This window comes from Stenella coeruleoalba (genome assembly GCF_951394435.1).
Source record: "Stenella coeruleoalba genome assembly, chromosome: 19".
NCBI lineage: Eukaryota > Metazoa > Chordata > Mammalia > Artiodactyla > Delphinidae > Stenella > Stenella coeruleoalba.
Window position 1 is genome coordinate 45464374 of NC_137165.1, and position 22441 is coordinate 45486814.

The 22441-nt window shown below is 42.0% G+C and overlaps 2 protein-coding genes across 4 annotated transcripts in view; both read left to right on the forward strand.

Moving 5' to 3' along the window:
- The window catches only part of EFCAB3 (EF-hand calcium binding domain 3), a 32878-nt gene extending 31930 nt beyond the window's left edge, over positions 1 to 948 (forward strand). Inside the window, exon 10 of the mRNA XM_079904570.1 lies at positions 324 to 948. Coding sequence (XP_079760696.1) covers positions 324 to 644 — 321 coding nt within the window. The 3' untranslated portion in view covers positions 645 to 948. The remainder of the gene's footprint in view (positions 1 to 323) is intronic.
- Positions 949 to 5787: 4839 nt separating this feature from the next.
- On the forward strand, positions 5788 to 16562 carry METTL2A (methyltransferase 2A, tRNA N3-cytidine). 3 transcript variants are annotated; one of them, XM_079905288.1, is made up of 9 exons: positions 5788 to 5921; positions 6128 to 6229; positions 7931 to 8289; positions 9387 to 9436; positions 9768 to 9828; positions 11293 to 11432; positions 12906 to 13012; positions 14442 to 14507; positions 15367 to 16562. In XM_079905288.1, exons 1-9 carry the CDS (start codon positions 5915 to 5917, stop codon positions 15519 to 15521), a joined length of 1047 nt encoding a protein of 348 aa, XP_079761414.1. In that variant the 5' UTR covers positions 5788 to 5914; the 3' UTR covers positions 15522 to 16562. The 3 variants fall into 3 exon arrangements, with proteins under 3 accessions (XP_079761414.1, XP_079761413.1, XP_079761415.1); XM_079905287.1 differs by having other exon boundaries at positions 5794 to 5921; positions 6128 to 6219; XM_079905289.1 differs by lacking the exons at positions 14442 to 14507; positions 15367 to 16562 and adding an exon at positions 14287 to 14435 and having other exon boundaries at positions 5794 to 5921; positions 6128 to 6219.
- The last annotated feature ends 5879 nt before the right edge of the window (positions 16563 to 22441 follow it).

Genomic DNA, 22441 nt, shown 5'->3' on the forward strand with positions numbered 1-22441 from the left:
TCCCTGCCCTAGGCTGGACTGAGTGCCATCCTTGGCACTCCTATTATATCCAGAGCCTATCTCCATCCCACTTTCCTCCTGTTGTAGCCTACTGTGTTTTTAAATTCTTATAAAATTTCTTAAAATCTCATTATTCCCAAGTAATACATTTTCATTGTCCATCAACTCCTAACTCACATGTCCTCAAGAGGCACTACCCAATATATAAATTCAGTGACTTTCAAGTAACCTGGGAACATAACTCTTGGGATATCTAGAATTGTGGTCCACAAACCAAAGACATTTTAAGGTAACTACTGTAAACTTCTGCTCTCTCACTGCAGGTAAAGAGAGCTACAGATACCTATAACTTGGGAATTGCCCTTGAGCACCGGGAACAAATGCTAAACCTCTGGCGGAAGATCCGAGGGGATTTGATTGGGATAGACAGTAAAAATGAGTCCTTTTATGACACCTTTTCTACTTATACATGGTCCTGGAATGTCTGCCAAGAATTACTTTCCCCAAAGGACTTAAGGTTATATGATGCCTATGTGAATAGAAATTCCTTCCACAACTCTGCATTCTCTTCCTCTTCGGATATTAGTGAGTGTGCCACAGGAAGAAGAAGAAAATGGAAAGGCTTCAAAGGGTTTCGACAATGAAATTTCTACATTTTCTAAACAGCTCATTGCAAACTACTTTTTCATAGATATCAAAATTATTCTTGCTTTTGTCTAATACATTCTTAGCAGCTGGAAATGTTGACATCTTTGGAATTCTGACCAGTAAAAAAGTTTAAGTCATAGTATGGTTTCCCTTTCCTAATTCTTGCTAGTAGATAGATGCCTTGCGGTTATTCCCCTAGCAACCAGCTGCACTCCGCTGCCCCTACCTGGTTCAAAACTGCCTGGGCCTCAGCAGGAAGGAGAAAAGCAAAGCTGGCACTTACCTCAGCACAGGGCTGCCCTTCTGACCTCCTAACAGCCCTCTCAGCAATAAGCACCTGAGTTTATGTGACTTAAGTGGCATTAGTTTTTTTATCGTTTGTGAAAGAAGCCAGAGGCAGCAGATGACAATGACCCTTCAGTTTCAGGGAATGATTTCGCAATCCCCCAAGGAACCTTGATTAGATTTGGGTTTTCGTAAGGCTCCTTAGCCACACACTTTCAGACTGATCTCTTGGATTACCCTAAAGAATAGCTGATTTCACTCACTCTTCACTGTTAAGGTCAATGAATGAGTAACAGTTTTGTAGTAGTTGTGATTAAAGATGGATTTTGGTTGGAAAGAATATTCTTTTCAAGTTTTATCACTCAAAAAAAAGATTCCAGACCAGACTTCTGGCCTTTGCTAAACAAAAGTAGTGTTATTTTTGATCAGTGCTATGTATGCCTGGAGAAAAATTCCCAGAATGAAGGATAGCTAGATAGGAATTCTATAAGCAAGAAAACCAGCCGCCCACTCCTAGGTATTTACCAAAAAACAATTTTTTTAAGGTGATCTCATCCATTATGCTTGTTGTTGTTCTTTAATGCATTTAATAAAGGAGCACATGTATAACTGTATTACAAGTTTGAGGGGTTGCAATTTTTTATTGTGGAAAAATATAAATAATATAAAATTTATTATTTTATATTTAAGTGTATATCATCCATTACTTTTTTTTCCTTTTAGAAAAAGGAAAATACATGTTCCATATTGAGGGAGACAGTGGCTTATAATGTAAAATTATAACATGCCAGGAAGAAACAATGAAGATAGTGAAGGATCCCAAAACTATTTAATGAAATAACCTTGAAGTAATTTTGTGTTACCTTGAATATTCAAAACTGTCTAAGTATATTTGCCAGTCTTTATAATGTTATGTTTGGGACAAAAATAGATAACATTATAGATGAGTGATTACATTTTCTAAATAAAAGACAAAATTTATGGTTTGACAAGAGATTTTTTTTTTTTTTGGTATGGCTGTGAGTATAACAGGCAACCTAAGAGATTTAACTTGGATGCCAAAATATTAGAATTCCTGGAATATTTCCTTGGATCAATGTGATAACAGGACAGAATATTTTTAAGTACATCTGTCTTGGAAAATTTTAAATGTGCAGTAATATATTCTATTAAATTATCACACTGTTGATGACAGCATAAATTGATGGAATACAGTATAGCAACAGGTACTCAGCCATTCATTCACCAATTATTTCCTGAGTTGCAAACTGTGTGGTGGACCCTGTTCTCAGGCCTGGATATCTAACAGTGAGCAAACAGATAAAATGCTCTGACCTCCCAGAGCTTAATAACGGAGCTAATTATAACCATTCATTCAGCACTTCCACTTCTAGAAATTAATCCTAAAGAAATAATCATGAGTGTGGGAGGGAGGGAGACGCAAGAGGGAAGACATACGGGGACATATGTATATGTATAACTGATTCACTTTGTTATAAAGCAGAAACTAACACACCATTGTAAAGCAATTATACTCCAATAAAGATGTTTTAAAAAAAAGAATTATGAATGTACAAAATGATTTAGTTATAAGGATTTTTCTCATGGTGAATTTTTAATAGTAAGAAACTTAAAGTAGCCTAATTGTCCAATATATTATGATACAGCTATACAAAACAATACAAGGGTCATTAAAATTATGTCATAAAAGCATATTTCAGGGCTTCCCTGGTGGCACAGGGGTTAAAAATCTCCCTGCCAATGCAGGGGACACAGGTTCGAGCCCTGGTCCAGGAAGATCCCACATGCCGCGGAGCAACTAAGCCCATGCGCCACAACTACTGAGCCCACGTGCTGCAACTACTGAAGCCCGCGCTCCTAGAGCCCGTGTTCCGCAACAAGACAATGCGATGAGAAGCCCTCACACCTCAATGAAGATTAGACCCTGCTCACCACAACTAGAGAAAGCCCATACGCAGCAACGAAGACCCAATGCAGCCAAAAATTAAAAATAATTAAATAGTTTTTTTCAAAAAAATATTTCAAACAAAAGAATAATATTCACAATTACAAGGCAGACTACAACTGCTAAAAGGCATGAGAGAACGTTATGGGATTGTTCTAAAACTTAACTATGATGGTGGTTGCACAAATACAGATTTTTATGAAAACTCATCAAATTTTCCATTTTAAATGGATGAATTTAACTGTATGTAAATTATACTTCAATGAAACTGTAAAAAAAGAAGGGCACAAAGCAGTTTGTTTTGAAATTGTTTAACTTAAAAATTATTTCTATAAATAAATTAGAAAAAAAACACTGGAAGGATATAAACCAAAGTGTCTAATGGATTAAATTAAAGGTAGGATGGGATATTTTCTTTTTTTTGTCTTATCTATATCTTCTAAATGTTCTACAATAAACATATATGTATTTTGCAATAAGGAAAAAGCCACAAAAGCTGCTTTAAAATTAACGTTGTTAAACCAGCTTATTCAATATCTAGGGCTGCTACGAAGGCTGTCCAGGTTCTATGAAACTGTTAAGGAGAGCAAATCAGGACACTAGGATACCTTCACCAGTCCTTCAGTTCTAGAGCACATGCTTACACAGCCCAGAACTTCCACTGACTGGAATTGAATGAAAGCCTGAAACAATTAACTACCCCTGTCTAGGGTTAAACACTCAAAGCAATAATCCAGCCTGAGAGTTCTTAACCTTTCCATGCTTTGAACCCATGCCACCCACTGAGCTGGAAGAGTTCTCAACACTCACCAGCAGAGGGACCCTTAGCTCCTCTGAAAGGGTAGTGCTTGCTGACACTACAGTCCAGTTGATACCACGGAGGACTCACAGATACATGTCTTCCAAATTCCTTCCGAAATATTATTTTAGGTGCTTCAAAAGATGGAAAAAGGGACTTCGCTGGTGGCGCAGTGAATAGGACTCCACGCTCCCAATGCAGGAGTCCCTGTTTGATCCCTGGTCAGGGAACTAGGTACCACATGCATGCCGAAACTAAGAGCTCACATGCCACAACTAAGACCCAGTGCGACTAAATAAATAAATATTAAAAAAAAAAAAAAAAAAGATGGAGAAAAATGAGTTGTACAGGTCAACCAAAGATAATTGTATAAAAGTTAAGTTTAGGATACTCTATCACATTTTATTAAAAGGCCCAAGTTGCTTGACATTTTAATTTTTTTTTTTCTTTTTCCCTCCTTGCAGTACACAGGCCTCTCACTGTTGTGGCCTCTCCTGTTGCGGAGCACAGGCTCCGGACGCGCAGGCTCAGCGGCCATGGCTCACGGGCCCAGCCGCTCCGTGGCATGTGGGATCTTCCCGGACCGGGGCACGAACCCGTGTCCACTGCATCGGCAGGCGGACTCTCAACCACTGCGCCACCAAGGAAGACCTGCTTGACATTTTTAATGGCTCTAATTATTGAAACTAATATAGCAAGCAACTTCAAGTGAAGACAGAGTGAGCTATCTGCAAGAAGATACGCAGTGGGACTGTTGATTGGGACCGTTGATTGGGACCACAAACAGCTTTTGGTGTGGGGAGGAAAAAAAAGCCTGTAGATGAAGGAACAAGATGCCAAAAATAAATATAAACCAACCACCTTATCTGCAAACAGCAGGCCTTGAGAAAAGATAAAAATCCTTGTACTTGTTTTTTGGAAAGGAGCTTTTGTTCAAAATGCTTCAAAAGACCTTGAGAATGGCAAAAGTATTTTGTCTTCAAATAAAGTAGTACAAGTTCTTTACTATCTTATCTTTTTGATTCACTCCTGTATTTTTCTTTGTGATTACAGAGGGTTTAGAGCTTGTTCCCATTTCTTTGGTGGGAAAGGTATAGAATCTTTCATTGCTCCCCTTGGTTTTGCCTATGGAAAGACTAAGCAGTGGAGTTAAACTGTCACTGGTTACCAGTATGCTAAACCTAGTACTACATTACTTAAATAACTAACTCTTCCCTTCTCTTCTTACAAATGGTAGTCATCACTCTTCTACTGGAAGTCTTCTTAATTAACCTTACCTTATGTTGACAGCACACTTTCTTCTTTTGAGAATCAGTTTGTAGTAATTATCAAAATAGAAATGTAAGGCTGAAAATGCATTAATAGAACTACATACGTGTATGTATTACAATTCTGATTGTGCAAATAAGCTCTCATACAGATAATCCAAAAAGGTAGTTATATTTTTAAACTTGTCCTTGGATATTCGATTTCATTTGACGAATAAACCTCGTGTTCTCAGAATTCATTTCCTATCCTCCCCCAGAAAAAATATATATATAGTCCCACACTATTATATATATACTTTTTAAATATACATGTATACACATTTTTTTTTCCTTTTTCACACTGTGAGAATCTGACTATAGAAGCTGGAAAACTGCCCTGTTTCGTCACCCTGCTTGCTACCTTCCTCAATTATCTTGGTCATTAGCTCTACGGTGGAACTAGGTACCCTTAATTCTTAAAGTGATTCTAGATTTTTCCAGCCTTACAACTTAAGGGAAACTAGGGAACCTGTTAGAGGATCCCAGCATTAGAAAGGAGGCTCAAGTAGAACGTCTCCCACTTTTTCGCCGGCCTCTTCAGGGACAAACGACTCTGGGGCAACACCCCACCACCTCTCCTTCCCCAAGGAGCCCCGCGCGACCCAACGGACCCCGAGCGCCGCCTGGACGCCCAACTCCAAGGCCGCCCCGCCCCCAGGGCCGCCCCGCCCCGCCCCGCCCCGCCCCTCCTCGCCTCGCCCCGCCTCCGTCTTTTCCCGCCCAGACCGCTCGCCTTCCGGAAGGGGGCGTGACCTCGCAGGAAGTGCTCGCGTTAGGGAAAGGTAGGGATTTCCGGCTCCGGTGTCATGGACGCTTCCTACACTGAAGGCGAACACACCGCGGTCTGCGGGAAGAGGCAGCAGTTTGGGAGCCGGTTTCTGAGCGACCCGGCGCGCGTCTTCCACCACAATGCCTGGTAACCGCCCTGCCCCTCGCCCGGCCTGCGGTTCGCCCTCTGTCCCGGCGCCGTGGAGCGCTCCGAGAAACCCTTGACCGCCGGCCAGAGTCCCGCTGCCCTGCTCGAGGCGCTCTCCTCCCACGGGAGAGGCGCTCCGGGGCCATGGACTCACCTACCCGCAGCGGGAACCTGAGGCCCCTAAGCTACCCGTTTAATTTTCTCAGGGACAGTGTGGAGTGGTCAGAAGAGCAGGCCGCGGCGGCGGAGAGGAAAGTCCAGGAGAACAGTACCCAGCGGGTGTGCCAGGAGAAACAAGGTGCGCCCAGGTGGGCCCACAGTGGCATAGACAGCCAGCGTACTGCTGGACGTGTTCTCCCGGAGAGGCCAGAGAACCGAGGCCGCCGGGTCTTTGTTAGTGGACTGATACAGAATTCGGAGGTAGAATGGGAGTGGAGGGGATGGGCAAGGATGGGAAAGGACTGCGCCTTAAAATCTTGTTAGGGCGTAGAGCGTGTTTTGGTTTGGTTTTTTGTTTGGAAGAAGATAACCATCTTGATAGTATTTTCTAGTGATTTAAGTCTTTAATTATGTTGACTAGATCTTTGTTAATATGGCTGGCGTGTGGCAACCGTGTGGTCACATGATTGTCTTAGAGGGTGTATCGATACTTTCTCCATCATTACACTTCGCCTGAGGAAATGTTGCCATTAAAGCTAGATTCAAGTGGTCAGATTCTAAATATTGTTGGGGGGATGGCTAATGAGTAGTGAATTATGTGCCTTTTCTTTGTGTGATGGCTATGAGGATTTAGGGCTTCTGCCAAGGAAAGATGGATGAAGCAGAGTGGAAATAAGTCTGGTCAAAGAAAAAGAGGCCCCTTCTGCAGAGGTGGATGATTTCACTGCAACGTATCCCTAGATACTAAAAAACTAGGACTGGTTGGGCCTGTGTCCTAAGTGACAATTGAAGGTAGCGCTAGGAATGGGAGAGTAGTACCCACTGAAAGAGTTCTGAACAACAATTAGAAGATTCCGGTTACAAAATATTCACCCTACATAGTTTGACAAAGACTAGATCAAAGCAAGTTAAGGTTGAAAGGGATTTTGAAAATCATATAGTCCAATATCCTCTTTTTACAATTAAAGAATCTTGGACCTCAGGACATTAAGTGCCTTGCCCAGAGGTAAGCAGTTAGTAGTGGTGGAATTGAAATCCAGTTTCTCGGGTTTTTATTCTCCTACTACACTAGTCAAGGCCCTGTATTGGCAAAGAGCAGAAAACTGAAATCTAGTTATAAACCAGTGTTATCTCAAAAAAATAATAAATTAGTAAAAAGGAAAAACTGAAATCTAGGTCTGCTTACGTTAAACAGCAGCTTTCTTTTAAATAGTCCATACCTTAGTCTCTCCTGTACTCTATCATCAAATCTTTTCTCATCTGAAGACATTTTCCCCTCTTGTCAGCATTTTCTATTTCCATTTTTAGTCTCTATTAGTAGTAGAGAATTTATTTCTGGGCTCCACACTCTAAAGAATCACTGACAGAGGAACATAATGTAAAGAGCTACCTGTATCATAACCATTGATTTCACATGGGGAGTAACTGAAGAACCTGGGACGTTTAGCTTGTAAAAGAGGATTTAGAAGGGGAAATAATTGTCCTCAAATACAAAAGAGTTGTTCTCTTTGGCCCTGAGAAATAGTAGGACCTTTTGATCAGAAATGATTAGACAGATTTTTTGCTTAATATTAGGATTTTCTAGTAGTTAAGAGCCATCCAAAGGTGTGAGGGGAAATTTGATAGGTAGTAAGTTCTCTGGCAGAAGTTGAACTCCCTGGAAGGACAAGATACACAGCAAATTCAAGTGTGATAGGTGGTAGGACTAAATGACCACCAGCTCTGAGACTGTGGCTCTACTTGAGTATAACTTTTAGTACAAATTTTGGTGAAGCAGGATGGTGATTTACACTATATACAGATAAAATATTGAGAGATGGTTCTTAAAATTCTTTCTTAACTATTTACAGTTGATTATGAGATCAATGCCAACAAATACTGGAATGACTTCTACAAAATCCACGAAAATGGGTTTTTCAAGGATAGACATTGGCTTTTTACTGAATTCCCAGAGCTGGCACCTAGCCAAAACCAAAATCCCTTGAAGGCTTTGCTCTCAGAGAACAAGGGGAGTGAAGTACCTGCGTGTAGAAGCAGTGAGGATGGATCTGGTTTAATAATAGAAGCACAGCACAGTTGTTCTTCAGTCAGCCTTGGACGTAAAACACAGCCACCTCCTGTGGAAGAGAATGTAACTCAGAAACTCCGTCACCTGGAAATCTGTGCTGATGAGTTTCCTGGATCCTCAGCCACCTACCGAATACTGGAGGTAACCTCCCTTTATTGTCCTGGTAGTGGGGTTAATGAGGCTGTCTTACTATGCACATAGGGTGGCAGTAGAGAGGCTGACCACCAAAGTAACTTCTGACTGATGAACCTGACTAGACTGGACCCTTATGTTGGCCTGGAAACACCTCCAGGTGTTTGAACTAATGAAATGCCCTAGATGCAGACCAGATACCTGGTGGTCATGGCAAACAAAGACAGATCACCTGCTATTGGGAGCATTATATTGCATCCAGAAGTTGTAGCATCCTGCTGTACCTGCCATCTAGTAAAGAGTCCCAGGTCAGAAGACAACTTTTGTTACTTCTAAGATAGTTATAAGCTGGAGAGGTTAGTTGCGGTGGTACCTACTCTCAATTGTGAGAGAATTCTTGTTTTCTCAGTTTGGATGTGTGGCAGAGGCTAGGCTAGACCTGAAAAAATGTCTAGGGTGGGCACTGTAACAAATGTTCACAGAAGTGACAACACACTCCACCAGAAGCTGACTAGTTTTGGGACTGAGTCCTCTGGCATGACTTTGTGCTAGTCCCTTACCCAGCAGAATGGGACTTCTGCCTCTCCCTGCCTCATAGTTGTTACGGGGATTAATTGAAGTAAGGTATGTAAAATGACTGAGAATAGTGTCTGGCACGCAGTAAGCCTTTAGTAAATTGTGCTGTTTTTATAATTACCACACCCAGCGCTGAATTTAGGACAGTGTTGCCATGGTCCTCCTTTCATGAATTTTTCAACCCAGTCTGCTAGAAACATTTTTCCAATAATGATATAGTGGAGCTCAGTAAGAAAATGTTTTGTTTACAGGACCATTTGCCAAAACTCAGAAAGTAAAAGCAGCCCATGCCCTTTTTTCCAGACCATCTCCCTCCCGCTAGTGAAAGCCCGTGCTCTCATCTTTTATGGCTATCTCTTTAAGGGTTCCCGAGGTCAAGGGCAGGGAATGTCATGGGTACTATTTAGCTCTGGTCACTACACCTTCCCTAATACAATTAGACAAGATTATCCGTTGTTGATTATTTATCTAGCTTTAGGGAATTAATTCTTTGGAAAGTTCTGTGATTAATAGTTCATTTCTGTCTACAGGTTGGTTGTGGTGTGGGAAACACAGTCTTTCCAATTTTACAAACTAACAAGTAAGTTTGTTGTAAAGTTTACATGACAGCAAAGAAGAGAAAAGTGAGGGGTTGTTGTTTCTTAGAACTCTTACTGCATCCAAGTGGTAATAGTGGTTATTGGGAATTGTGGGTTATAGGAGATTAGATATCTACATTATCCATTTATGGATTGTTTTGACTTAATTTTATTTATGAGTTATCTTTGTCATCAGGGAAATTAGTGGGTGTTAAACCTGTTGCATTGTTAATATATGGTACCTTCATATTTTAACTCTGCTACATGGGAAAGAGAATAGACATAGTACAGTTTGTAATCTAATTGTTCTGCTGTTTTTTCTGCCCATTTCAGTGACCCAAGACTCTTTGTTTACTGTTGTGATTTTTCTTCCACAGCTGTAGAACTGGTCCAGGTAAGTGCAGTGCTCCTGTCCCTAATTTTCACTGACTTAAAGGGGAAAGGGTCTGCTAAAAATCAAGGTCTCTAGCTATTTTCTTATTGTACTGTGGTCTGAAAGTAAAAGATGTACTGAAACAGCATGGAGTAGAGGAAAGGGCCAAATGTGAATACAGAATATGTTGCTTGCCTGCTGTGAAACTTTGGGCGGGTCTCTTGACCTACCCAAACTCATGTTTTAAGGATTAAAATGAGATGATTATTTCATTCAGGATTCTTTGAGTTACAAGTTACAGAAACTTCTAGACAAACTCAGCTAAAGGGATTGTCATAGAACTCAAGGGCGTAAAGTGTAGCCAGGACTAAAACTCAGCCCTGAAAAGGTGTCAGATACCAAAGGCAAACTGGCTGGCTGGTGAGATGTTGCCGCCCCCTCCTATCACAATACCTCCCTCAAGTTCACAGTGTCTTATCTCTCATTGCCCATTTGCCTTTTGTTTTGTTTTTTCTTTGCAGACCACCTTTCTCTAATAAGTTTTTCCTGGTTTTGCACGTGGCCTTGGCCTCAGCATACTTGCCCCTCCCAGTCCCTTACAAGTCTCCCCTCTTCACGTGTTCCCAAAACCTCCTTTCAATGACAGTGTCTTGATTCCAAAGTCCCCAGAAAGTCTGATTGACTCAACCCAGCTGACAGTCTACTTGCCCTGTTTCAATTAGCTGTGGCCAATGAGGAACAAAGTCACATTTTTGGAGAAGAGAGATGTGGATAGGGAAGTTACCCTAAAAATGTGCGTGTTACAATAATGTATGATGCTCCTAGCATAGGAGCTCAGGAATTGGTAATAATTCTGGATTTTTTTTTTTTTTTTTTCTTCACTGCTTGGCTTGCAGGATCTAAGTTCCCTGACCAGGGATCGAACCCAGGCCCCTAACAGTGAAAGCATTCCCTAACTGGACCACCAGGGAATTCCCACTTCTGGAACTATTCTTGCAAACCTATACCAGACGAATATTGAGGCTTATCCTTAGTTAATTTAACGATAATAAATTGTAGGTTAAATCTTCCACATCTAGAGAGAGAGATTTTCCTGGAGAATTCTATGATCTGTGTAATACGCTGTAGTAGGAGTTTAAATCATGCTTTTTCAGTACGTTTTGTTTTCCTCCTTATGAGGTTTCTTTTTGCCCTTTTGGTCACTTACCTTCCTGGTCATTTTCCAGTCCTCAGATCTGACTCCGCATCAGAATAAAGACTAAAATTAGAGGAGTTGGGAACATTCCATTTTAAGCATACCAGTTAGATTCCACAGGGTCCTAGAGTTGTTCCTGATTCTTACCCTAAGAGTAAGAATGTTTGCCATAATGGCAAGAACTATCTCCTCAGTGGGAAGAGGCGGTGATTACGTTTAAAGCAAGATAGCGTTTCTTGAGTCTATGTGAACATTTTCTAGCCTGTGTCCTCTCTTCCATCTGTCTGCAGACAAATTCAGCATATGATTCTTCTCGGTGTTTTGCCTTTGTTCACGACCTGTGTGATGAAGATAAGAGTTACCCAGTGCCCGGGGATAGTCTTGATGTCATCATCCTCATATTTGTTCTCTCAGCAATCATTCCAGACAAGTAAGTTTTAGATCCCTTAGCCAGTAGCATAGCAAAAACAAAGCTTTGGTCAGGGACCTGGATGTCAGAGTTGGAACCTAAATAAGAAGGATTTTATTAATGCTCTGATAGGCAGGAAGAAGCTCCTCCATCCTAGGAGCAGTAGGAGCTTCTCAACTATTTTTCTAAATTTGTCTTGGAGTCCAACTTCTGGTTTAGCATCTAAACCTCTGCTTGTTGACTGCAGTGCTCGGTTCTTCCCATGATTATGGTTTAACATCCCCAGAGAGTGAGGGGGCTGTCTTAGTGGGTATGTGGAAATTTCCTATTGACCATCACATAGCATGATGTCTTAGAACTGTGGATGCCACAGCTATTAGAGAACATCCCATTATTGGCCTTTTAAATGCTTTCAATAGAACAAGCTTATTAACAGCACAAAATTTACAGTGAAGTTTAACTCAGGTGTTCTCTGTTTAAGTTCTTCAGAAAACTATAGTACAGGAGAATTCCGTAAAATCACGATTAGATAAAAGGAAAGTCGGTTGGTTTACCCTAAAAGATACCATTCAAGTCTCCTAGACAGGCAGCCAGTTGTCCCGACGAAGGTGAAATACTGTCTCAAGGAGGCAGTAGCATTCGGGGCAGTTGCGGGGGGTGGGGCGTGACTGACTTTCTCTAGCCCACATTTCCTCTAGGATAGCATTGTGTCATCTGACCTGACAGGGATATTGTGAGTGAGAAATAAAGGCAGGTGGAGGGCAGCCCAAACGGCCTGGCATGGTTTTAAACATTAATTGCAGAAGCTTACATGCTGTACACTTTTAAAAACTGATATGGACTGAAACAAAACATTAAAATTAAAAATTCATTATTCAGTATTTAAATAGACTTTCAAATGGTTTTTTTAAGTTTTAAGCATTTATACTTTTGCAGTGGTTAAAGCTGAAACCTGCACTGAGACTCTGTATATGGAAAGTGCAGTCAGAAGTGTAAAGCAGTCTGCCCAGAGTACTCATTTGCATACAGACTGTATCACCATGTAAATTGTAAGTTCTAGGTTCAGTCTTCATTTAACAGATGGAAGGATGCAGGCTGCATTCAAAGAGCTTGGGCCTAGTGGGGCAGGCAGATGGGTCAACTAGCAATCTCCATACTGGGTGGTCAGGGGTCCTCTCAGATCCATGGGAGCCTGGTGTAGGATTGGCTTCCCCATGAGGAGTGGGAAGTGAATCAGGCAGAGAGCATATAACTTCCCCCACGGTGGACCTCTGCTGAAGAAGCAGGCCTCTTCAGACCTCTTCATACTGAAGGCAGTGGATTGGAGGCACAGTTGTGAGCAGGCAGCAGAAGGCACAGCAGAGGTTTGGGCATGTGCTCAGGTTATAACTGAAACAAGAGTGGAGGAGATTTCAGGGCTTTTCGGGATATGCTACAGGGGAGAGGAACCCTATCCTTAAAGAGATCTGATCTTCGTTCCCTGCTGCCCCACAGGATGCAGAACGCTATCAACAGGCTAAGCAGGCTTCTGAAGCCTGGAGGGATGATGCTTCTGCGAGATTATGGCCGCTATGACATGGCTCAGCTTCGGTTTAAAAAAGGTATTTTCCCACTATAATCAAAACAACGGTTTTGCCATAAGAATAGTCATACAAATTAGTGGAATAAAATAGAGACTCTCAAATTATATAGCTCCATACATAAAGCCATTTAATACATGATAAGGGTGGTATGTTTTTGAAGACTTGTATAATCTAGGCGTTAGGGAGGTCTTTTTTAGAAAAAGGCATTTGATTACATAAATAGTTTTTAAGTGTGGTATGGCAAAAGATGCCATTAAAGTTAAAAGACAAAATGACAGATTGAGGACAAATATTTTCAGTTAAAGGAACAGATAAAGACAATGTCAGTGCTCTTCAAGCAGGGCTGTTGGCAAATTGATAAGGGAAAAGATCAGTGACCCACCAAAAAACAGACAAGAAGTGTTTTAGAGTTGATTTACTAAAGAGCAGATCCAAATGGCTGAAACCAAAATTTCAAGAAAATAAAAATAACAATGAGATACCTATTGCTGGCTGATTCAGAGAAAGAGATACACTCTTCCATTATTGGTAGAAATAGAAATGGTTACAGCCTTTCTTTAAGCATCCTAGTGTTATCTATCCAATCCAACAGTCCTTTTGGGATTTATTCAAGAACCAGCAAATAATATGTGTATGATAAGCAAAATCTTGGAAACAAAGTGACTGCCTCTGGATAGGGGAATGTTGTGCATATCACATGAGATAGACCCCATACCACTGGTCTTGGGGGGGTTTCCATGCTATATTACCAAGTGAGAAAAGCAATGTGCACATGGGTATTTTAAACTTAATCCCATGTATAACAGTAACTGGGGAAAAATAAGATTATTTGGACATTCAAAAGGTATAGAAGGATTGATTACATATCAGGTTGTTAAATTGACAAGGTCAGGGGGCTTAGCAGCAGGAGGGGAAGTGTGTGTCTTTGATAAAAACAGTATATATGTGATCATATTTATGAATGTGCATGTGGATACGTAGAGAGACATGCAAAAGGACAGTCACTAAAACAGGAATAGTGGCTGTCTCAGATTTCCTTAAACTTAGCTATATTCCTTGAGGTTTTTTTAAATGTGTTTTTAGAGGGGCAGAAGGCTGTTTAGAAAGTTGTTTCTGTTTTTAAACAAAGTGTATGCGCTATTTATTTAATCGGGGAGGGAGGGAAAAACAAGCTATTTTCATCATGAAACGGAACTGTAGAACAGGGGGCTGAGAATTGCATGTGTTAGCTAACACTGAAGTTTGATTATTCCCCTTGGGCTGCTCTTCTCCAAAGCGCCATTCCTTTGTAGGAGAGAAATTGCAGATTCCTGCAAAGTACCAGTGTAACCAAGAAAAGGATCCGTTCTTGGCCCAAGAAATTGATATCTTGATGCACATTTGATTGGCAATGAAATTCAAAGAAGTGCTTTAAAGTTTCTCTGGTCTTTACCACACCACTCTGCAGGTCAGTGTCTGTCTGAAAATTTCTATGTGAGAGGCGATGGCACCAGAGTGTACTTCTTCACACAAGGTATGAAAGCACTCGTCTTTATGCTGACAGCCCCCACAGGGCCAGATTACATGTTCCTCCGTGTGCTTTCAGAAGTGAAATCATCTGGCCCCTTCTATCTTTCGCAGCCTCTTCTCTGCCCTTCCCCACCTCTCAGCCTACCTTCAGCCACCTTGAACCACTCACTGCTCCAAGTAGGCTCAGCTTGTCGGATCCTTCTGTCCCTCCTTTGCTCTTCTACTGGCTGCTCTTCCTCTCTATCACTTTGTCCAAAACAGGAACCTGCCCATTTTGCAAGACTCCACTGTAGCTGTTTCAGGCTCTAAGCTGGGTTGTACCTTAGGTGCACCTGAGTTACGGTGAACTCATGGCCCCCTGGGTTCTAGGTATAACTCAGAACTGCTCTCCTCTGCTGCTTGTCCTGCTGCCGGTTTCCTCCTCCTCCAGTGCCTTATGAATACTTCATTCCTGGGCCGTTTGTCAGGTCACATACTTTTTTGAACTTTTAGTTAGTGATGGAACCTCTCTCCTAAAAAAAAAAAAAAAAAATGGCCTTGACATGCCATATATGTCAATTTTTGCATATAATTGTAAGGTGTACGTAGAACCCTAGAAAATTCTTTCTCATCAGCTAACTTTTAGAGAGGTTCTCCCTGTGGGTTCCAGGCTGCCATTCACTCATGGTTTGCCTTCCCCTACCTAAATGTGGACTTCCTGCTACCAAGCCACTACTGCGTGTGTAACTAAACAATACTGCTCAAGCCATTTAAAATCTATAAATAAGGACAGCAATCTCACAGAGTGCCATTTAACATGGGAAGTGGTAGGCACAGTGCTTTTTCTTCAGGGGAAAATATATAAACATCTCTTTCCAAACTAGATGAACTGGACGCACTTTTCACTACTGCTGGACTGGAAAAGGTTCAGAACCTGGTGGATCGCCGGTTGCAAGTGAATCGAGGGAAACAACTGACAATGTACCGAGTTTGGATTCAGTGCAAATATCGTAAGCCTCTTCTGTCCAGCACCAGCTGAGAGGCACCTGCTCCTGACAGGCGAGGTCATTGGGGCTTTTTAAAAAGAACGCCCACAAATGGTGTCTTGTAGATATTAAACCATTCAAGGATTCCAACAGATTTGAACCTAGGAAGAATTATTTTATATCAAAATTCTAACCATTTTTTATAAAGCAGAAACACACCATTGTAAAGCAATTATACGCCAATAAAGATGTTTTTAAAAAAACACAACAACAACAAAAAAAGATTCTAACCATTTTTGCTTCATATTTGTGAAGCCCTGTGGTATATACTTTTCTCATTTTTTTTTCTTACTTGGAGATCTCAAAGAATCTTTCTTGCCATTTTGTAACTTAATAGTTGAAATGTTATTCATGGGAATCAAAGAATTTATTTCCATGTGTAAGTATTATATATGATGAAGTGAATAACTAAGTTGCATTAAATTAGTTGGGGATTCAAATGCCTAGACTAAGAAATTGATACAAAGATGACTAAAGGCCTCATTCATTGGTCATCAGAGATACAAATTAGGAAGAATCACCTGTCTTTGGATATTGTCCTGACTCAAAAAAAGAGCATCAAAATACGGTGTCTTTGTTAAGTATTTGGTCATGGTCTCTGCTTGACCTCCATGGAATTTTAAGTACTGTTTCCCCATCTAAGTAACCTGCATCTAAAAAAATTAAAAGGATCTTCACTTTTAGCAAATTGTCTTTCTGTGTGTGCCCTTAAATGTTTGACTGAGAGACATTTTAGCCATTTCATTTCTGAATGTGAGCCTTTCATCCCTGTTAACTTTTTTAATGTGATCGCCCCCGTTGATGGTCCACAAACTATATGATGTGTTCTTCATTTTATTGAATTAAGAATTTTCAATTCTTCATTCCTACATTTTGGGTTTTTAACTCAAACTTTAATATTCTCATAATTGTTTATTTTATTTATAAAAATATAAGTCATAAGCATTTATTTTAATAATTCCAAACTTACAGAGAAGTACAGTACCAGAAATACTGTGAGAATAGTCAACTTTTTTCTGAATTGTTTTTTCTTTTTTTTTTTTGGCCACACTACATGACATGTGGGATCTTACTTCCCTGATCAGGAATTAAACTGGTGAACCCTGCAGTGGAAGCACGGAGTCTCAACCACTGGACCTCCAGGGAGGTCCCTTGAACCATTTTTTTTTTAAAGATTGAATTTTAGTTATTTTTGGCTGTGTTGGGTCTTCGTTGCTGCGTGCGGGCTTTCTCTAGTTGCAGCGAGCGGGGGCTACTCTTCATTGCGGTGCGCGGGCTTCTCACTGTGGTGGCTGCTCTTGTTGCGGAGCACGGGCTCTAGGAGCATGGGCTTCAGTAGTTGCAGTACCCAGGCTCAGCAGTTGTGGTTCACGGTCTCTAGAGCATAGGCTCAGTTGCTTTGCGGCATGTGGGATCTTTCCAGACCAGGGCTGGAACCCGTGTCCCCTGCATTGGCAGGTGGATTCTTAACCACTGTGCCACCAGGGAAGTCCCCTTGAATCATTTTTAAGAGTAAGTTGCAAGGTGATATCCCAACACTGCTGCATATTTTATACTGTGTAATTCGTGTAACTGAAGATGTTCTCCTATATCACTGAATATATCCATCAGAAGTGGATAATTAACATGGAAGTAGAAATTAACATGGAAATCCTACTATCCACAGGTAACCAAGTTTTCCCAATGGTCCCAATAATATCCTTTATCATCAAAAAAAAAAAAGGCCTTCTGTTACATATAGTAGTCATTTCTCAGTCTCTCAGTCTGGAACAATCCTTGAGGTTTGTTTTCATGATCTTGACATTTGAAGATTACAGGCTATTTTGCAGACTGCCCTCAAATTTGAGGGTTTGTTAATGCCTCATGATTTGGTTCAAGTACATATTTTGGGCAGGAATATCAGAAGTGATGCTATTGTGGTCCATGATTTTGATGAACCCTGGTGGTGGTGGTGTTAACTTTGATCACTTAATTGGGGTGGTGCCTGCTGGGTTTCTCCACTGAAAAGTTCCTAATAACTATTTTGTAGGGTAGTGCTTTGAGACTAAATATCCCATTCCTCGTTAAACTCTACCCCTTAGTTTAAGCATCTATTGCTGTTTCTTGGCTGAATTACTACTATGATGGCAGCCAAGTAATGTTTTTGAATCCCACATTCCTCCTATACTTATTGGTTGGCATTCTACCATAAGGAAGGCTTCCTTTTCTCTATTCATTTGCTTATGGACTCATGGGTTTGTTTTACTCAATGATTATTATATATTACTATCATTTTGATATTTTATGATATTGATGCTCATGTTGTCCCACATTTGGCCAGTGGGAGCCCCTTCAAATGCTTCTGTGACCTTTTGATATGTGTAGGAAGCAGGAAGACTCTGCTTTTTTTTTTTAAATTTTTATTCATTTATTTAATTTTTGGCTGCATTGGGTCTTTGTTGCTACGTGGGGGCTACTCATCGTGGTGGTTTCTCTTTGTTGCAGAGCATGGGCTCTAGGTGCATGGGCTTCAGTAGTTGTGGCTCACGGGCTCAGTAGTTGTGGCTCACGGGCTCTGTAGAGCGCAGGCTCGGTAGTTATGGTGCATGGGCTTAGTTGCTCTGCAGTGTGTGGGATCTTCCTGAACCAGGGCTCAAACCCATTTACACTGCATTGGCAGGCAGATTCTTAACCACTGCGCCACCAGGGAAGTCCCAAGACTCAGGTTTTATACCTAGCTGCAAAGCACAAGGTAGGTGCTGGGAAGATGGAATAAAAACTGTTCCTGTTGTTATGAATGCTTTAGAGATGCTGAGGGAAGGTCTTTAGCGGATCATTTAATATATCTGTTCTTCATTTCAAAGGACAAATGAAATACCATTCCAGCACTTCAAGCACAAGTTGTTCCAGGCTCACCTTGTACTTTCTCTGCCCCAGTCTGAACCAGCTATTTCCCCCAAGGAGTTCTAGTTTCTTTTACTAGAGCAAGGTATTTAGAAACCAAGCCAAGGGTGCTCATTGCTATTGTGGTGCCTATTCCCAGGCCCCCTCAGTGGATGGAGCTCAGGGATATATGTATATGTATACATACATGCATCTGTATTTCTGTACTTAAATATATATTGAGGGCTTCCCTGGTGGCGCAGTAGTTGAGAGTCCGCCTGCTGATGCAGGGGACACGGGTTCGTGCCCCGGTCCGGGAAGATCCCACATGCCATGGAGCAGCTGGGCCCGTGAGCCATGGCCGCTGAGCCTGTGCTCCACAATGGGCAAGGCCACGACAGTGAGAGGCCCGACAGTGAGAGGCCCGCGTATCGCAAAAAAAAAAATACATATATATATGTTGAAAACCAGTTCAAACCAGTACCTTTGATTCCAATCCAACACCACAGGATTTATTCTAGTTTTTATTCTTTCTCTCTGTACTTGTTCTCTTTTCCAACAATCCCAAATGCCCACAATCCTCAACATATTGGGATAATCCAGTCATATGTAACCATTCTTTTGTCACCACACATGGATGCCCTCTCACCTCTTGGGCTCTTTGACACCCTCTCCAAGCCACTGTTTCCATCATTACCTCACCTAGTCACCCTCCTCACCCAGACACCCTCCTGCCCTGGATTCAGCACCCCACAGAGCCACCACAACCCCTCTGCCCCTGCACTAACACCTACCTTGCTTGGTGTCACCTGTTTTAAAAGGTAGGAGTAAAGGAGCGCCCATCTTTTCCATTGTAATGAATTTATTTAAAATGAAAACACTGGGGCTTTCCTGGTGGCGCAGTGGTTAGGAATCCGCCTGCCAATGCAGGGGACACGGGTTCAAGCCATGGTCCGGGAAGATCCCACATGTTGCGGAGCAACTAAGCCCGTGCACCACAACTACTGAGCCTGCGCTCTAGAGCCCACGAGCCACAACTACTGAGCCCACGTGCCACAACTACTGAAGCCCATGTGCCTAGAGCCCATGCTCCACAACAAGAGAAGCCACTGCAATGAGAAGTCTGTACACCGCAATGAATAGTAGCCCCCGCTCGCTGCAACTAGCGAAAGACTACACGCAGCAACGAAGACCCAGTGCAGCCAAAAATAAATAAATTTTAAAAATAAAATGAAAACACTGAGTCACTGGAATGTATTTCATTTGTCTTTTGAAATGAAGAACAGCTTTATTAAATGATCCACTAAAGACCTTCCTTGCAGAAGTCCGCAAGGCTGTGATAGACTTCACCTCAGAGGTCACCTACGCCCAGCCAGCTGAGGGGGCATCTCCAACAAGGTCTCCATCCATGCAGCAGTGACGGGACTCCCAGTAGAGGAGGTGGTCTGCCTCAGTGCTCGCATCAACACCACTGCTACAAGCTGATGGTGGCAGATACTGTGATTGAGAAATTTGCTTCAATTAAGAGTGAAATTGAAAAACTGAAGATGAACAAGGACCACTTAGAGAAGGTTTTACAAGGTGGGTCAGCAAAAGCCAAAGAATTAGCATATCCCATGTGCCGGGAGATGAAAAAATTGGTGGGACTTCTATAAGAAGTTTCAACTAGTCACAAAAAGGCTTTTCTATCTTTTGGTCTGTGCACTCCAGTAAAGGCAGCTTTCCTCACAAGAGAAAAATTATAGTTTGGGGACACTTAATTTGGTACACCTGATCATTGGCTTCATTTGATGAATAATGATTTGTAGCTTTCAAAAACAGAACAAGAAAACCTTCCTTTGGCGTTGCTGAAGCATTTCAAAGCAACAGGAACAATTTTTATTCCATCATCCTAGTACCTGCCTTGTGCTTTGGGCTTAGGTATAAAAGTTGAGCCTTTTCCTCCCCCTCTCCCGCTCCCTGTACCTTTCTGCCACATGCCAAGCTCTCTGACTCTTTATCTGTCAAGCTAACTTGAACTCTGTAAGGGACTTTGCATAATTTTTCAGCCTTGGAATCACTAATGGGGGGCAGAGGACAATTAAATATGGTTAGGGTAGATTAAAGTATGACCTCAGTGCCACTCAAAAAAATACAGACTGCCTGGACTATAAGTCTGACTCCAGTCTGACTCGATACTCTTTTTTTTGAATTTTATTTTATCTACTTTTTTATACAGCAGGTTCTTATTATCTATTTTACACATATTAGTGTATATATGTCAATCCCAATCTCCCAATTCATGCCACTACCCCCCACCCCACCCCACCCCACCCCGCCACTTTCCCCCCTTGGTGTCCATACGTTTGTTCTCTACGTCTGTCTGACTCAATACTCTTAAAGAAGAAAAATGCTTGTGTTGGCTGGGAAGGTAGCTCCACATGTGAAACTGCTCAGGAAGTTGTGTGGTTTAGATTGGAGTCTAGTAGAGAAGTGTTTCTGAAACTGATCTTCTTAAGTGGTGTTAATTTGGCTGAGGAGATAAATTCAACGTTGTTTGAAACATGAGGGACAGTTTAATTTGAGACAGGTGCACCAGAGCTATTAGAAGCCGTGTTCCTGAAGGTGGTGCCCAGGGTCAGGGTGTAACACTGTCACCTGGAGACCATGGGTTCTTACACCTCAGAAGTGATTCATCGCCCGATTTTGTGTGCTTCATCTTGAACCTGCCCTCTGCTAATGCTGTCAAATCTATGCAGTGGGTCCACTACCTGCCTTCGTGTGAGTTCATACTCTCTTGGCTCTGACTAGGAAATTAGGGCCTTGGAGACTTAGTAGGAAAAGGAAAATCTAATGTACTAAGACATCCTGCTTTCCTCTAATTGATTCCTATCTTTGATTAAAGACGTTACTTTAGTAATAGTAGGGGGTTCTATCTGTGGCTTAAAAGATGAACTCAGGACAAACCGCTTCTTTCACTCTGTTCACAAAGGCCTTTTTTTGGTTTGTGGCTGCAGCTGCTATTTTCAGTGCCGGGCTGCATCGATGCGTTGCACATTTTTATATGCTTCTTAATTTGGCGTGCAGGTTGATTTGGGAGCCTGGGTTGAGAGGTGGGAGGAGTGCTGGTGATGAATTTTGCAAGTAAAAACACCAAAATGGTGTGTCACAGCCACCTCACTTTACTCCAGTGAATTTCTAGGTGCAAGATTGGATATCGATTGTCTCTTGACTGTAGTCAGTGGACTGTACTACATGACCAGGTTACAGGACAAACAGCCACAGTCAGATTCCATGCTCCAGTGGGGGCCCTGAGACACAGTAGCCAGTAACCTTGACCAAGGGCTCAAACTTGGCATCTTCACCCTGAGGTAAGTCCCAAATTGCATTCATTCATTCATCCCCCACCTTCCTTTCTCCATTAAAACTTAAAATATCCAGGAATTCCCTGGTGGTCCAGTGGTTAGGACTCCATGCTTTCACTGCTGAGGTCCCAGGTTCAATCCCTAATTGGGGAACTAAGCCCACGGCGCAGCAAAAAAAAAAAAAAAAAAATCCTTAGAAGGAGCCACACTTTAAACACTTCCACGGGGAGGAGCAGGACTGGAGAAAGCCCTCATGTCCTGTGCCGCCAGTGAGCCCCCCATGCCCTGCTCAACCTTGCTTCCCATTGCTCAGCATTTATTGGGTGATTAAGGCTGACACTCAGTGGAGCTCAGGAAATGATGAATTCCTTGGGGGAACTTTGTATTCTCAGCACTTAGCCAGCACCCGGCCCACGGTCGTGCACGATGCATGAGGACTGAATGACTAAATAGCTTTTTTCTGCCATGCCCCCACCCCCGACAACAGACATGCATTGGCACACAGTTTGTATTTAACTTCAGAAGACCGTGGTGTACAGGACTGTGGTTGCAAGTATCAGCAGCTCAAGCTGGCTTAAGGGAGAAAACAGAAGGTAGGAGGACACAGAGTGTCTCATGGACGCCCAGGCAGAAAGGTAGAGGGGCCTCAGGAGCCCTGGGAAGTGTGTACTCACCAGCACTCCCCAGTCTGGCCAAGGACCTTCCCT